This window comes from Brachyistius frenatus, unplaced genomic scaffold (assembly GCF_029030835.1).
Source record: "Brachyistius frenatus isolate BFR_SWC_R1_liver_20210118 unplaced genomic scaffold, ASM2903083v1 Contig_69, whole genome shotgun sequence".
In the NCBI taxonomy this organism is placed as follows: domain Eukaryota; kingdom Metazoa; phylum Chordata; class Actinopteri; family Embiotocidae; genus Brachyistius; species Brachyistius frenatus.
In genome coordinates this window covers 248,631-264,367 of record NW_027210668.1, presented here as the reverse complement: position 1 = coordinate 264,367, position 15,737 = coordinate 248,631, and the positions used below count along the sequence as shown (strand labels likewise).

At 43.1% G+C, this 15,737-nt stretch overlaps 1 protein-coding gene across 2 annotated transcripts in view; it reads right to left on the bottom strand.

The window, feature by feature from the left end:
- Window positions 1-11,473, bottom strand: part of abcc3 (ATP-binding cassette, sub-family C (CFTR/MRP), member 3) — a 63,947-nt gene extending 52,474 nt beyond the window's left edge. For both annotated transcript variants that reach the window (XM_069707443.1, XM_069707442.1), the window contains exons 1-2: window positions 11,357-11,473; window positions 11,130-11,326 (exon numbers count right to left, since the gene is read on the bottom strand). In XM_069707443.1, the coding sequence (XP_069563544.1) occupies window positions 11,130-11,165 (36 nt within the window). In that variant the 5' untranslated portion in view covers window positions 11,166-11,326; window positions 11,357-11,473. The remainder of the gene's footprint in view (window positions 1-11,129; window positions 11,327-11,356) is intronic.
- Between the last annotated feature and the right edge of the window lie 4,264 nt (window positions 11,474-15,737).

Below are 15,737 nucleotides of genomic sequence, written 5' to 3'. Positions count from 1 at the left end.
TAAAAACGTGGTGTAACATTTGTTACGTGATCTGACCTTACGAGATGACTCACATAATACAATGAGACTTCAATCACTCTGCTCTCTGCTCCCGTCTGTCCCACTTTCTGCTTCTAACGATGACACCACCCACTGATTTGCATTGAATCTGACTTGATGCCTAAATTATGTCTTTATGGACGGTGCCATCTTTTCCAGTTGGGGCGAGGACCCTCCACATCCGGGACATCTGCGACCTGATTGGAGCTCGTGGCTGACGCAGACAGCGTCATCAGAGTGACCACAAACTGGCAGGGTGTAAATATACGCATTATTCTTCACGCCAAAATTGCATATAAAGTGCATTCAAATTGGAAACCATTAAGAGAATAAACAAACATTTCAAACTGGAAATCAGAATCTCTCGAGGTTTCGTTAGAACAATCGAACAAAGAAGAAGCATTAATCTCAAGTGAATCAGAACAATGAGCATGTGCCTCGAGTTCAAGGTGAACTGGCCCGCTTCATCCAAACTGCTTCAGTCATAACCCTTAAACATACCTCTTATTAAAGCCTAATATCTACTGAACTATGGAATTATTTTCATCTGTAAGCGACCTACACTTTAAGGTGCCTCCAAATTACATTCAGTTTCCAGCCGGGTTGTTGCCGCTCCATCTGCACACCATGTGTCTGTTACTGTCACAGTAGCAGTGTGTATCAGTCACGTTAGTAATATAGTTGCCCTGCAGCTGGTTACAGGTTCAGCTCGGAGTTACAGGTTTAGCTGGCAGTCGTATTTCCTTTTGATACCGGAGAGTTTTGATGACAACAGCTGAACGAATGAAGCTCCGAGGCTAGAGGTAGAGACACATGAGACAAAGACATGTCACCACTTCAAAAAGTTGATGGATTCTGCATGTTTTTGTTTCTCCAAAGTTAGAATGACTTCAGCTTAAAACCATCCACAAAAACAACAGAAGCCTTTGCACAATAACTGTGTCACAATATCCCCGAGCTCTGGATCATCCATAAACTATTCATGAAAAATGCCATAAATGAATAGATATTCTGTACAACCATTGGATTTGTGGGTTTATCATCAATGCCGCGTTTAAACAGTCTCAAGGAAACAAAAACTGATTTGCTCAATCAATGGAACTGACTTCCAGCCGGGAGGAAGACTGTGACTCACTGTGTTTTATCTGGAGGCGACTATTGACCCATCAGTAAACCAGTAAACCACCTGGATGTGTGTCATCAAAAAAACAGAACGGAAGAGTTTAATGTCGCCACACATCCGTGTTGAGGATCCTGGATAAAATCCAAAGCATGTGCACTGAACCTGTTTCCACTGATGGATAACCTGTACTGCAAGTGGGCAATATGGAATGTAATTGGCTGATATAGAATCGGTGGTAAAAGCATTGATAGCAATCTGGTGCCAGGTCAGAAACTTAATTTGAAAGGATTCATTTACAACACAGAGAATTTTTGTAGGGCTTAAGTCAGGAAATATCAACTGATCCTATACTAACGCAGTGAGAAATCATTAAAACGTCAATGTCAAATATGAATATCACTGGAGATGCAGACTGCAGTCAGACTGCCTACAGCACGTTTCATATAGTCCGATGCAGTGAAACACATCACATGGCAACAAACTGCTCCGGCCAATTAAAACGTGAAAGCACACAGCCGGTCGCTGGGAGATTAATATGTAAACTCAACAGCGCGGTTTTATTTGTCTAAAAACCATTGATTCAAATGACTAAGTTATATCCTGTGAGGTATTACAGCGTCTTCTAATCAATATCAACATGCCAAACCCACATCCTTTTCAATACAGCATATTTTCCTGAACACCACATCAATCAGATCACAAGAAGCGCCTTCTTTCCCCTTAAAATCCCCCCCCCCCTTCACTCTGCTTCTTGCTGACGAAACTCTGATCCACCAGTTCATCACATCCAGACTCGACGATTGCACATCCAGGACTTTCCTGCTCGCCTGCTCACACTCGCTCCCGTGACCACATCACTCCCGTCCTCCAGAACCTCCACCGGTGAGTCCCTCCCTCACCAGATCCCCTCCTACCGCCACGACAACCTCCCTGGCCCTGCAGCATCAGACCCGTTTCCATAGCTACCTCGTCCCTCATGAAAACACACCGTTTTAGAGCTGCGTTTAATCTGTGATTCATCTTGACTTTACTTTTATTATCTGCTTTTATTGTGCGACTAATATTGTGCGATTTATGCTTTAACTGTGTTGATTTGATCATTTTAACCTGTAAAGCATCTTGGAGTGTCTTGATAAGCGCGATATAAACATAATGCGTTAAGAATATGATGATGATGATGATGATGATGATTATTATTATTATTATTATTATTATTGGTCAGCTCTGTCGACTTATCTTTCTGTGAAGAAGCCGATTAAATGCAGATGAGAGTGAGACAAATACCGATCAAACAGAAGAAGGGAGTGCAACGGTCTCCAGACACTTTGAATGTGCAGCAGCAGCAGCAGGAAGCGCTCCGTCACTTCACGTTACCAAACAAAGGTGGAGAAGCAGCTCAGAAAACAGGAGCCTGAAACCTGCTTGAGAAGGAACAGACACTTCCTAAAACTAAACATGGAAAAACGTTTAAAAGTGGTGTTCTCCTGAGAGCGTAACGCCACATCACCTCCATCTGACGGAGGAAAGTGCTTCAACTTTTGAGGAAGAGGAGCAGAAACATCCGCGGCGCTGCTAACTGGACATTAAAGGGGCAATTTGGCATTTTGGAAAGTCCGCTTAGTCTGAGGAGTGAGGTGAGAAGGTGGTTAATATCACTCCCTCAGTCGGAGAGTCAAACCGCCGCCAGCAGCCAGTCAGCCGAGGTCAGCAGAAAGAATAGAAACGGGCCGGGCTGCTGGTTCTGTCGTATCAGCGTTATTTAGACGCATTTAGGCGGCGCTGGTGTTAACTAGCAGAGTGAGAGAGTGAGAGAGGGAGAGAGGGAGATATGGAGAGAGGGAGAGATGGAGAGAGAGTGAGAGAGGGAGAGAGGGAGAGAGGGAGAGAGTGAGAGAGTGAGAGAGGGAGAGAGTGAGAGGAGCAGAAACATCCACAAAGAGAGAGTGAGAGAGTGAGAGAGTGAGAGAGGGAGAGAGTGAGAGATGGAGAGAGAGAGTGAGAGAGTGAGAGATGGAGAGAGGGAGAGACGGATAGAGTGGGGAGAGAGAGAGAGAGAGAGAGAGAGAGAGAGAGAGAGAGAGTGCGAGAGAGAGAGAGAGAGAGAGAGAGAGAGAGAGAGAGAGAGAGAGAGAGTGCGAGACGGAGAGAGAGAGAGAGAGAGAGAGTGAGAGACGGAGAGAGAGAGAGAGAGAGAGGGAGAGAGAGACACTGACTGACTGAAGGAGACGCTAACTGAAGGACACACTGACTGAAGGACAGACTGACTGAAGGACACACTGACTGAAGGAGACACTGACTGAAGGGGACACTGACTGAAGGACACGCTGACTGAAGGACACACTGACTGAAGGAGACACTGACTGAAGGACACACTGACTGAAGGAGACACTGACTGAAGGAGACACTGACCACTGTTGTTGCAGCAGAAGTGAAACGTGACTGAAAACCTCATTAGAAGTCAAAAGTCTTCTCGGTTCACCGACACGTCGTCGTCTGCCGATTGGACGGACGATGTCCCAAACCTCACGCAGCACTGCAGCTAATCTGGAGTCATTTATTTTACTGTTGTTGTTTTTGTATATATAGTTTGTGTGTGTATTTATTTATTTTATTAGGTTTTTTTTATATATAGTTTGTGTGTATTTATTTATTCATTGCTTTTATTTTTCTCTCAAATAATATTTTTTCTCTCTCGTATTTGTACATTTTGTCGTATTGTGTGCGTCTTTTTGTTTTTGGGTGTTTCTTTGCTGCTGTAACAACTGAATTCCCCCCGATGTGTGTGTGTGTGTGTGTGTGTGTGTGTGTGTGTGTGTGTGTGTGTGTGTGTGTGTGTGTGTGTGTGTGTGTGTGTGTGTGTGTGTGTGTGTGTGGAGGGGGGGGGGTAAAAGGGGAAGGGGGGGGAGTGCAGGCCTGCCGTCAGTCGCTCCATCTGTTCTCCGTTAGCGGAGTCGTGGTCGGGGATCACTGCCGGCTGGGTGTACTTCCGCCGCAACGTGGAAAACATTACAGATGTTGTTCGTGGATCTGAGCTCGTCATTCCTCAAACGCAGATTATGGGATGGACATTCCTCTCCGTAGCGGGGAGGGAAAAAAGTAGGAGGAGGAGATTTCCTGCTTAACTTGGGAGATGGAAACCAATAAAAAAAAAAATGTTTTTAAAAAGCAACAACGCGTACAACCAGAAATAAATCCCTCTATGAGACGTGAATAACACGACAGGCAACTAAACACTAATGTCACGTATTTTTAAAAGGAAGTCATTTTTTCCCCCTCCAGCTATAAATGACACTTCTGAACGGCTAAACTCTGACACCGCACACAGCTACACCGTTTCAGCAACGTCTTTCTCACAAGTCTGTCACTACTCTCGGTTCCTGTTTTTTTTTGCTGGGTCAGCAGTTTTCTGTTTCAGGAAAAAGACACCGCATTTGAGGGATTTTTATGTGAAAATATAAACTGCAACCGTCATGCTGATGCAGACTGAAACGGGTTTCACTCAGTAGTACTTCTACACCTAACGGGGGACGATAATAAATACTGTGAAAACATTGGAAAACATGAATACATACTCAACATGTGCCAGGAATGCAATAATTAACAGCTCAAGAGAGTGTAATGAGACTATTTGCACTGCTTTGTGTGGACTGTGATTTCACGGATTACGTTGTTGGTAACAGGATGTCCTGAGCTGTGATTTGCTGGATTACATCGTTGGAATAAATCGATGTGCTGTTTGGTGCTTTATGACAGAGGATCCCTGCTGTTGAGCGTTCACGTCGCTCATGAGTTCCTGCAGGATTTCATTTCATCGGTAGATAGTTACAACTTCTGTGTTGAATGTTTGGAAGAGCGAACATTCAATTTGTAAGAGCCGGTTTCAATAGTTGGTTAAAAAGTCCCATCAGAGAAATCGATTAATCACCTTCTGAACAAGTGGAAGAGAATTTCTCCGATTTCTATTACAGTCGGGATTTGTTCAAGTTACAAAGTTGACCTTGTGTGTAAACTGATGTATTTCTGCCTTGTGGACTCAGTGCTTTAAATTCAGCCATTATTAATATTACTGAAGAGGCTTTGACCTCGTTGCTGCACCACCATGTTTCAATCTCCACCACAAAATGGATCTTAATAAGTTTAAAACTGCTGCAGAGGATTCGACTTTCCCGCCCAACGTTCTCTCGGAGAACACCTCGTCGTGTGTGTGTGTGTATGTGCGTGTGTGTGTATGCGCGTGTGTGTGTGTGTGTGTGTGTGTGTGTGTGTGTGTGTGTGTGTGTGTGTGTGTGTGTGTGTGTGCGCGTGTGCGTGCGCGTGTTTTAACCTTATATCTTATATAAAAGTCATCACGGGCCGAACGACACGATGAAGGAATTGCTGGAATTGAAACTTCTTCCGTTTCAGTGCAACCGGTGAGCTGCAAGCTGTCAGGAGTCTATTTCTGTCTCCAAACGTGCTCTCCTGGAACAAAACCTCTCGAGTGCAAAGTGCAGCCGGAACGTTCCTCCAGCCAGCCGGCCGGCCGGCGGGATTAGTCTCGACGAGCGGGCGGACGGTGGCTCGGTTCTGTCTAACGTGTACAATGAAGAGGCTCACACGGCACGTTCTGAGCTTTAATCGGCCTTCCTGCAAAGCCGTCGGCTCGGCTGCACCGGCCGCCGCTCACGACCGACAGCTCGGGTCGTGGTTAACCGCTTTAGGCCGGACCAATCAGCGACGGGTGTCGATGGTTAACCGCGTTTGTCCCCGCCCCTCCTTCACTGCGATTGGACGGCCGGTGACGGCAACAAGCGCAGATGGCCGTGTCCTCGGTTTTTGACAAAAAGAGAGAAAGGCAGCGATCCTTTGTTCATCTTTTAAAGCTGAAATATGTTGCACTCGTCTTAAAGGACCATTTTTAAGTTATTTATTTCATACTTGAGAGTAAACAAGTCAGGAACTTTTCTTATTGACGGTAAGCAGCATTATTAATTTACAGTAAAGGTTTATGGCCAATTAGGTACGTTTACATTTTTGGAAACAAATGAAAAAAAAAAAAAGAAGACGTGCATTTAAAAACGAACCGTGACTCCAAACTGTGAGTTTTGTGAACCGTTACACTAACATTCAATAATTATCTTTACATGTAGTAGATTTTAATTCTCATTGGCAGTCGGTCGTTCCTGCAGCGCTGCCTGCAGAGACAACAGGGAGACGCAGGAATAATGCAGCATATGAATCATAATGTCATCTCACTGATATCAGCCTCACGGTCCGCAAACTCCGACAGTCAAGACTATTTTCAACATCTGAGACTTCTGCTTTCAGCTGGAAAAATGCACGGTATTGTGTCACAGCCACAGGATACACAACACGCAGTAATTTAAACATGCATCTACAAAACAACAAGTCATTTTCAGTATTCCGACATCACCAGCTCTTTTTCTTCTTTTTTTTTTTTTCATTGTTGCCACAGTGAGCCGATGATGAGGAGTTGCAGGTGGCAGCTAATTACTGGTGTCCAGTGCCAAGAACAAACTTTCAATCTCAACTTTGAGATGAACGCTGAAGTCCTTAAAATGCTCAGAAGAATGTAATATTCATCTGCACAGGAAGAGTGTGTGAGACAGTGGAAAGCTCCCAAAAATCAGCTTTGGGGTGAGCTTGTTCTGCCAAGATTTTGGACTTTGAGCAGACACAGTAAAACAAGAAACACTTCTCACACAACCTGCTAATCGCTTTAAAAGTGTAACATATCTACATCACATGTCCCCCAATTTGGGTTTTAAATGAGGGAATGCATCTCCGTTGCCAGGAGACACAGTGTGACATTATTCCAAGAATAATACAAACAAATGATTGTGACACACTTGTTAATTGGTCGACTTAGCGTTTCATCTAACTCGCAAAAAGCTGGAATTCATAAAAGCAATAAGGCATGAAGAAAAACACGACAGGAAGTATTTAAGTAGCTACAGGCAGTTGACAAATACGACTGTTGTGTTGATGACTGTTGGCACTGTTTTTGTGACATGAATATCGACGCAGAGGAAAACTGGTACAAACTGTGTCACTCTTTACATCTGAATTTAAACGAAGGTGAAAAAATACATTACGAAATATCTTCATTTCGTTAGAGCTGAATAAATTACGTTGAGTTGTTTGATTACTCGATAGGCTGAAAATAAATCAGAAAGAATTTAAACAATCATTTAAAGAAAAAAATGCCAGAAATTCACTGGTTGCAGCTTCTTAAATGTGTGAATATTAAAGTATCTTTGCATAGTAAGACACAAAAAAACAACAATGTAAATATTTGACTTTAGGCTTTGGGAACATTTCTGATACACATTTTTGACTACTGCAGACATTTTATAGGCCAGATGGTTCACTGATAAAACAATCTGCTGAGTTATCATTAAGAAAATCCGGCGTGTGGTAAAATTCGAAGGCTGGATTCTAGTTTAATTTCATCACACGTAAATCAATCTGTTCATCTCTCTGATCTTTATAAACAATTAGACACAAACTGAAACCAGAGGACCCTGCATGTTGTCTCGACTGATTTACCACAGCAACAGCACTATAAGCAGACGTAGCTACACCGACACAAATGACAAATGAAAGGACTCATCTCGTGGATTTGATACACTTTGGAATAAAAGCAAACAGACTTGATCCTGTCAAGATGAAATATGAAAGCACAAAGCTTTCCCTGTGCAGAACTTCCAAACTCCCTTTACATTAAGATTGTGTTCAGGCTATTCACTCAAAGGCTGAGACAAAGATATGAGCAGTACGAGTGCACATTTTACAGATGTAAACCGTGTTCAAACTGTCGGGTAGAGATAAAGAAGAAGCGCGTTCCATTTAGCACCCTTTAAAAACAATCAGATTGAAATTAAAGCCGTTGACCAGATCTTAGTATTTAACCTAACCTGCACTCGGCATGCTGCTAAGTGCCAGAGGATTACAACTGCCTCCAGTTTGTTTGAAGCGGATGTAAACAGCAGCAACTAGTTCAGGCTACCTCAGATGGCCTCCAAAACAAGCCTCAGTGTCAGATCCAGCCGGAGGCCAATCAGATGCAGTTTGGTGCAACGTTGGGCTTCATCATCGCGGTGTTCATCAGCGTGCTCGTGTTCTCAGGACTCGTCGTAACGTATGTAAAGAGCCACTCGTGCGTATTTGCATATGAACCACAGGTTAAAGACGACCTTTAATGGAAAGAGTGACAAAGACACAGAGCATCGATTCTCCGCAACATTTAACATATTTAAGTGGCAAAGTTACCAAGTAGCTGAAGATCATGGAGCAGTTCGGTGCTAACTAGTCCGATATTTGTCTGGAGAGTTGGTGGAGACCAAAGCAGAGCTAAGAGCAGAGTGAATATCAGACAGAAACCCCAATATTGCTGTAATTGCTATTCAATACTTCATGATATGGCTGCAGAATATAAACCACATGGATTTCTACAAAAAGCACATTACAAATGGCCGAGACATTTAAATAACCATAACACGAGTCTTCCGACCTCTAGGAAGCTGTCAAAAGCCAGACAGCATGAAGCAACAAAGGCTTTGACTGTGAAGCAGATGCACATATATAGCATGCTGCCAAGTGCAGTGTTAGTGACTGAGCATGGCTTATTATTGGTGCTTTCAAACACAATAATAACTCAGTCCACCACGATAAATACTAGGGATCGGTCTTGATTTTTTTTTTTACTTTCATAGTAGTCAACAAAACATATTTAAAAATTAAAATAGTTTATTTTGACTGTCGTCTCAATTCCCTTGTTTTTACCGACACCGGGTAGCAGCGCTACTAGTGGCAGAAGTTCACCGAGAAGCAGTTTGCCAACCAAATATTTAATAAGAAAAGAAGGAGAAGAAGAACACGTCACCACCAGGCTCTGGTCAAACAAGTGAGCAACTGTGAGATTAGATGCTTCGCTGCAGCACAAACAACAGAAACACGCAAACAGCCGTCAAAAGTTTCACGTGGAACCGGCCCAAAACATTTTGAAGGAAAAACGAGAGGCAGCACAAACACTGGCAGATGAAACCCAACACAAGCACTGTTTGCACAGTCGTTTGAGCAGGTAGCTTTGTCACTCAACAAATTATCACACAGCAAAGTTTTGATATTAGAACAAATAGCAGTTCTCATCTGAAAGACGAAGCTAAAGACACGCTTCTCGTCGGGTCTGTCAGTGAAGGTTTTGGAGTTTGATGGCATTTATTGAGCCTGACATTACAGCATGAATGAATGCATCTCTCTTTGTGTGTGTGTGTGTGTGTGTGTGTGTGTGTGTGTGTGTGTGTGTGTGTGTGTGTGTGTGTGTGTGTGTGTGTGTGTGTGTGTGTGTGTGTGTGTGTGTGTGTGTGTGCGGTTTGAACAAACACTGAACATTACAGCCTTCATTCAGATTCACCGTAGGTCTGTTCTATGGTTTAACTCAGCGTGCCTAATAAACTGGCCGTGTATATCGAGCCTGCATGTTTGTTGACAATGTTGCACGTTTACATCCGCTGTTTATTTGTGAAAAAAGGAAACTGTTCTTCACACTGTTTCTCATCTCCACCACAACAATTTCACATCACATACTTTCTCGACATCACCCACAGCCACTGACTTACCACAGCGACGCGTCTCTAAACAAACTTCTTCATGCTCACGCCGGCATGTATATCAAACAATCATAAAATACCTACTCGATTACAAGTATTGGAGCCGACTGGGATCAGTTCACAGAACGCTTACAACTGTTTCTATTTTCTGTATAAAACCAGGAGGATGAAACTGACAGGAATGTTAAAGTGCATTGTTTATTTTGATTCTTGGTACCTGTCATTGTCAGTAATTTCTTTGTATAATTCAGTAATATACTTTATATAATCAAGTTGTTATTAATGTCATTTCTGCCCTGTGCAATTTTTCTTTATAAAGCTTAAAGGGGACACAGAATTTTGTTATTTATATATATTTTATAGCTTAATGCCATTCAATGGCTCTTCTTCTTCATACGGTGTTTTAGTAAACTATGACGAGGCTTATACAATAATAGTGGGGGAAAAATGAACAGAAGAAGACAATTATATCATGAATCTTGTCAATTAAGATGTCCTAGTTAACAGTATAAAGTACATGACATTCAAAACTTACATACAAGTTAGTTCCAAAAAGGTGAGCTATTGAAGTGTTATGAAAGAAACAAATCCCAGTATTATGTTAGTTTTAACTGACTAGTCAAAGAGGAACTGTTATGTTAATCCTCACATGTAAAACGATAACAGGTATTATGTGGTAGTTGTACGTTCTTGAAATAAGCAATGAAATCGTTTTCAGTATTTTGTCATTTCATTTGGAATATCACGTCGTGATATCCATATCTCCTATAATATACTGGTTATTAATATTAAAAGGATGTCTGCGGTGGTAAAGTGAAGTTTACTATATGATGTGACAGAATAATCCCCAGTGGGACTATAGAGTGACTTTAACAGGCTGTTCATTAGCTCCTTCCTACTCCCGGTATTGTTATCTGCCCTGTAATGTTCCTGGAGGGACCGAGCTGCTGCATCCGGACTGAGCGGTAAGTTCCTCCAACCACACCGACGTGGAGCTCAACGTGTCTGGTGATGATCTTGAAGAAGTGTTCGTCCCCCCCGAGAAAAGAACAATGCTTCGGGAGCCTCTTCTCGCCGCAAACCGAAAGCACGCAGTTCCCCCCTGACGTTAATTGACAGCTTGTTAACACGCTCGATGGTATTAAGTGGAGTATTTTTAGTCAGCTACCGCACTTCTGAATGGCTGCCGGGAGAGAAGGGAAAACAAACCAGCTGGTGACATAACACGGTGCAACCTCGTCAGGTAGAGCGCGGAGTGGAGTGTCCACTCGGGTGTTTGGTGACACGCACACGCACACGGCGGTCGTGACAAACCGCTGGGGCTGACACCGGGGCGACGGGGGAAACGCACTCACCCAGAAGGGACGCTCCGGACCGCACAGCCGCTCCATCACCGTCGCGGCAGGAGACCGAGATCCGCCGGAGAGCTCCTTCTCCCCTCTACAGGTCGAGCCCGGTCTTTCCCGACGAGCTTTCTCCTTCCTTTTGCGGAACAAGACGCTCGCGAACTGTCACATGCCACACGGACAGGTACGTGCGGAGCTGAGGGCGCCTCTGCTTTCCGCGCCTCTGTTTTCCGCGCCTCTGTTTTCCGCGTCTCGCTCCCCTTTTCCTGGCAGCGAGGACCGAGCGGCGTCAGGAAATGCAGCGCTCCTTCCGCTGCGCTGCGAGAACAGAAAGAAAAGTCCCCCGCAGTCAGCCAAGACAGATTTCTATGGGAGGTTGTCGCGATGGCAAAGGCGGGGCGTCTGCTTACGAGGCCCCGCCCCCTCCACCTCGCTCTCTCTCTCTCTCTCTCTCTTACAAACAGACATGCGTATGCACAACGTGACTCAACAAGTTGTGATTTGTTGCTGAGTCATGTCATCTGGGTTTAAGGAGGATTTATATATATATATATATATATATATATATATATATATAAAGGCAATTTCTTGGTGCTTATGAATTCATTCATTCATTCTGGACAACAGAAGAAGGCTGTGATATCTATCATTTATTTAAGATATTTTTTGTTTTTTTTTGGTAAAGAGGTTTTTTTGGGCACTTGAGATGTTCAGATATTTGTCACACAGCGACATTAGGGGGGCATCTGATGCAGCAGGACAACCAGCCCAAACATATCATCACGTAGTCCTGCAACAGATGGCATCGCAGAGTCAATCTGGGGCTACGTGAGGAGACGGGAGACGCTGACACAGACTGAGACACTTCTTCTGTGGCAAGTTCTCCAAGATGCTTGGAGCAATCAGCCTTCAAAAAACTGTGTAGCAACTGATTACTTTTATTTTTGTGTCATTACTGAAACCTTAAATTAAGTCAATTTACAAATATAAGCTATTTAAGACATAACTTTCTTCACCATATTTGCCCAATGATCTCTCAGCCTGTGTTTTTGATCCAATCAGTTTATCATCCCTGTTCTTTAAATATCATCGTAATTCTGTCGTACTGCCTTCCAGAGCTCCTGATGCACCCCCCCCTCCTCCTCCTCCTCAACATCACCATCTCATTCATCTGTCGGAGGTTTCTTCCTGTTAAAGGTTTTTCTGGGCCTTTTTCTTCCTGTTAAAGGTTTTTTTTTCCTTCTCACTGTTGGAGGATTTTCTTCCCGTAAAAAAGAGGGTTTTTTTTTTCCCCCCAGCTGTCGCTCATGTGGGATTTATTAAGTTCCTTCAGTGCCCTGAGATGTCGTATGTTATAATTTAGTGACACATAAACACAAATTTCCAAATCCATATACTCCGCTCCACCACCTGTCCTGTCCGATCTCCTACATCCATCTGGGACGTCGCTCCAGGAAGCGACCTCTCATCATCGGCGTCTAACCGCCAAAATGTATAAGTCTAACTGTCATCACTTCAACAAATAGTTTTCCACTTCTAATGAGCTCTCCTTTCTGACTTGTATTTGGAAGACAGATTGATGTGGACTTCATTGTCCTTCCGTGCCATCGGGCTTTTGTAATAAATCTTTAGGTTCTGCATCCTGAACCAAGTCAAAGACAATGCAGAAGCTATTAGGTATTAAGATATTGGATCACAGCCAATACAACATGCAGCATATTTCATATATTTTTCCCTTTACAATTTGACCATTTAATGAATGGTTAGTAAATGCAGCAATGCACAGCAACATTTCAGTATGCAAAGTGCATCCTACTGCATCCTTTGACATATTTAGGCTAAAATGTAATAACCCCCATGTGCACTTTCATATCAGATCAAGTTAGTCACGGCCAAGTCAGAAAAAATATTTTTAGTAAAAGCAGCACTGCGGCTGCAGAAAGCCCAGGGCCGTCTTATCCTCATTTCACCTCAGCGTCTCTTTTTAAATTCTCGTAGTAAGCCTCCAGTCAAATATCACTCTGAAGCAGCATCTCCACAGATGTATTTTTGAATCATCTGTCTCAACAGCGTTTGATAACGGCTCACATTTGATTGCGCTATAGACCCTGAAGCTGTGTTTACACTGTGAGTCCATTTCACTGCACATAACTGTGTGCTGTTACCTCCGGACCTCCAGATATTAACCGGCGCCTGGTTGGAGATACAGACTGAGCTGCTGCTGCTGCTCATCTGCTGGCATGCTGATCGCACTATCATCTCTGAATAGAAACAGAAATAGTGTGAAAATCCCTGTTAAGACCTGCTGCTTTACAAGTGCACTGTCTGGTAAAATGACCAACTGACACTGATAAAACAATGAAATATGCACCAGTTCCTTATTTGTGTCTTTGCAAATCTTCCTTATCTAAAACCAAATAACAGAGGAGCACCTCAGAAGCCATGTTTCCTGTCTGCCTTTTTACTTGACTGTCCAATAAAGGCAAAAATCAAATCTAAAACACATCGTAGAGGACATCAGAATCCACGTGCTGAAAAAACAGAGTCCTTCTTCTGGTTCATTTGAGGCTGCTCTATGTGTTTAGAGGTGTGAGGCCATATCAGATACTGACCTTTAAAGTCCTCAGTAATCTTTGAGTTGTAGTTGGGGGGGGGGGATGCTGAGATAAATCAGTTTGAACAAAAACAGAAGATACAAATAATGAAAATAATGAGGTCATGCTCTGCATTTCAAGGAAGTCAGTGCAGGTCAGGGCTTTACTTGATCTTAGTTTCTAATGTGTTTTGTCTGGTGTTGGTGGGAGATATCAGTGGAGAAAGGCAGCTTTGCATTGAGGAAATATTTTGTTCTGAATCGTTCTGCCAACTTTTGATTTCAAACTCAGCTGCAGTGGAGTCCATTGTGTGGATTGTGTGGATTGTGTGCTGCGGGCAACAAAGGCACCCAGAAGTGCAGCTTTGTTACGTCTGCGGGCCTCCTGCTGCAGGTGTCTCCTCCTCGTCCAACAGGGGATCTGATTACCAGACGTTAAGCCCTTCTGTTCTCCTCCTTACGTTCCATAAAGACCTGTCCTTGGCCTGCAGGCGGAGAGTCCTCTGTGCCCGTGATTAGATTGATATCCTCTGGTTAATGAAGACACCCGACCAGAGGGCCTGCACAGTGTGAACCCACCGTGACATGCGAGGGAACCCCAGTGTTGTATTTACACTGCAGGAGCTGTCACAAGTCCTCAGGTATCAGAGGTGTCACGTTATGTAAGTAGGGCCTATACAGAGGGTATGTAAGCCCATTTATCTCTCCATGCAAGCCAGGAGGGATTTCCCTCCGGCTCGCTGGCTGCTGTTTCATTTGCACACGAGATCCAAAACTGCTTTAGATTTATTCTTAAAAATAAGAATAGAAGAAAAAGAATGAATGAAAGTTGGAAACCAACTTCGTCAGAAATACTTATTTTTATAAACAAAATCCACAAAAGGCTGCATCTACACTACATGGCTGTAATCCAACTTAATGTACTATTTAACACTGATTTTAACCTGATTTGACATTTGAATGGCTTGAGTTTTGTTGTAGCTTCTTGTAAACCAGGAGGGCATGGAAGGATCTCCTGCTGTAAACCTTCAGACCGTAAACAGGGAAGAGCACACCATCTAGTGGTCAACTGCGGGAACTGTGACACACTTCCAAATGTCACGACGACTATGATTCTTGTTATCATTGGCAGTAAGACACAAAACGTTTTTAGTAGTCGGTAGGAGGAGAATTATTGAGCCTAACATTAACATTAGTAATATTTCCTTTTGTAGCCTGGTGAGCCTGGTAGCAGAATATGTATCATACATCCTTCACTTAAATAAAAGAAAGTACCTTAACTCTGTTAAAATCAAAGGTTAATACAGATTTTGATTTAAAACCCTTTAGCCTGGACATACAGGTTAGTGTAGTGAGTACTACTGAGAGAAGTTGTATTTAGAATATCTCCTGTCAAGCCAAATGTACCCTGATGATATTATCGTTCGCCATCTCGGTTCAGGCTGCAGTTCAGAACAGAAAGCTTGTGTTTCAAACTGGGCCAAGAAGTTTAAAGGATTTACTAGGCAGGGTGTGATAAAAGTTTCTACTGGTTGCATTATGGGAAATGTAGTCGTCCTATTCTGTAAAATTATAGGCCAGAATGAGGCCTGGCTGCATCGGTTCCGACTATTCTTTTGTTTCTTTTGTTTCTTTGTTTCTTTGTTTCTTTGGGGTTTTTTTACCTGTTTTTTTTTCCAGTAAAATCTCTAAAGGGAAGACTTTAATCTACAGTACTGGAAATCTACAGTACTGGAAATCTTCTGTAACTAGTCAAACTATAGTCCACGTTTAACTAAGATTATTTTCTGTTTGGAGGTTATTATCTGTCCATACAATTAGTGAACAATCACCTGCATGTTCTGTAATCCAGCTCATAAAGCTCTCTCATAATAAACAGCCCTAATCTCAGTTGTGCTCTGTGCGCAGCCAGAAGATGGAGTCGTGGACGCAGTGAAGTTTGAGTTACTTTTATTCAGGGTTTATGGTTTACAGGAGGCCCGTTACTCTCTCTCTGTTTGTACGATGTACGTTGAAGTTCCATC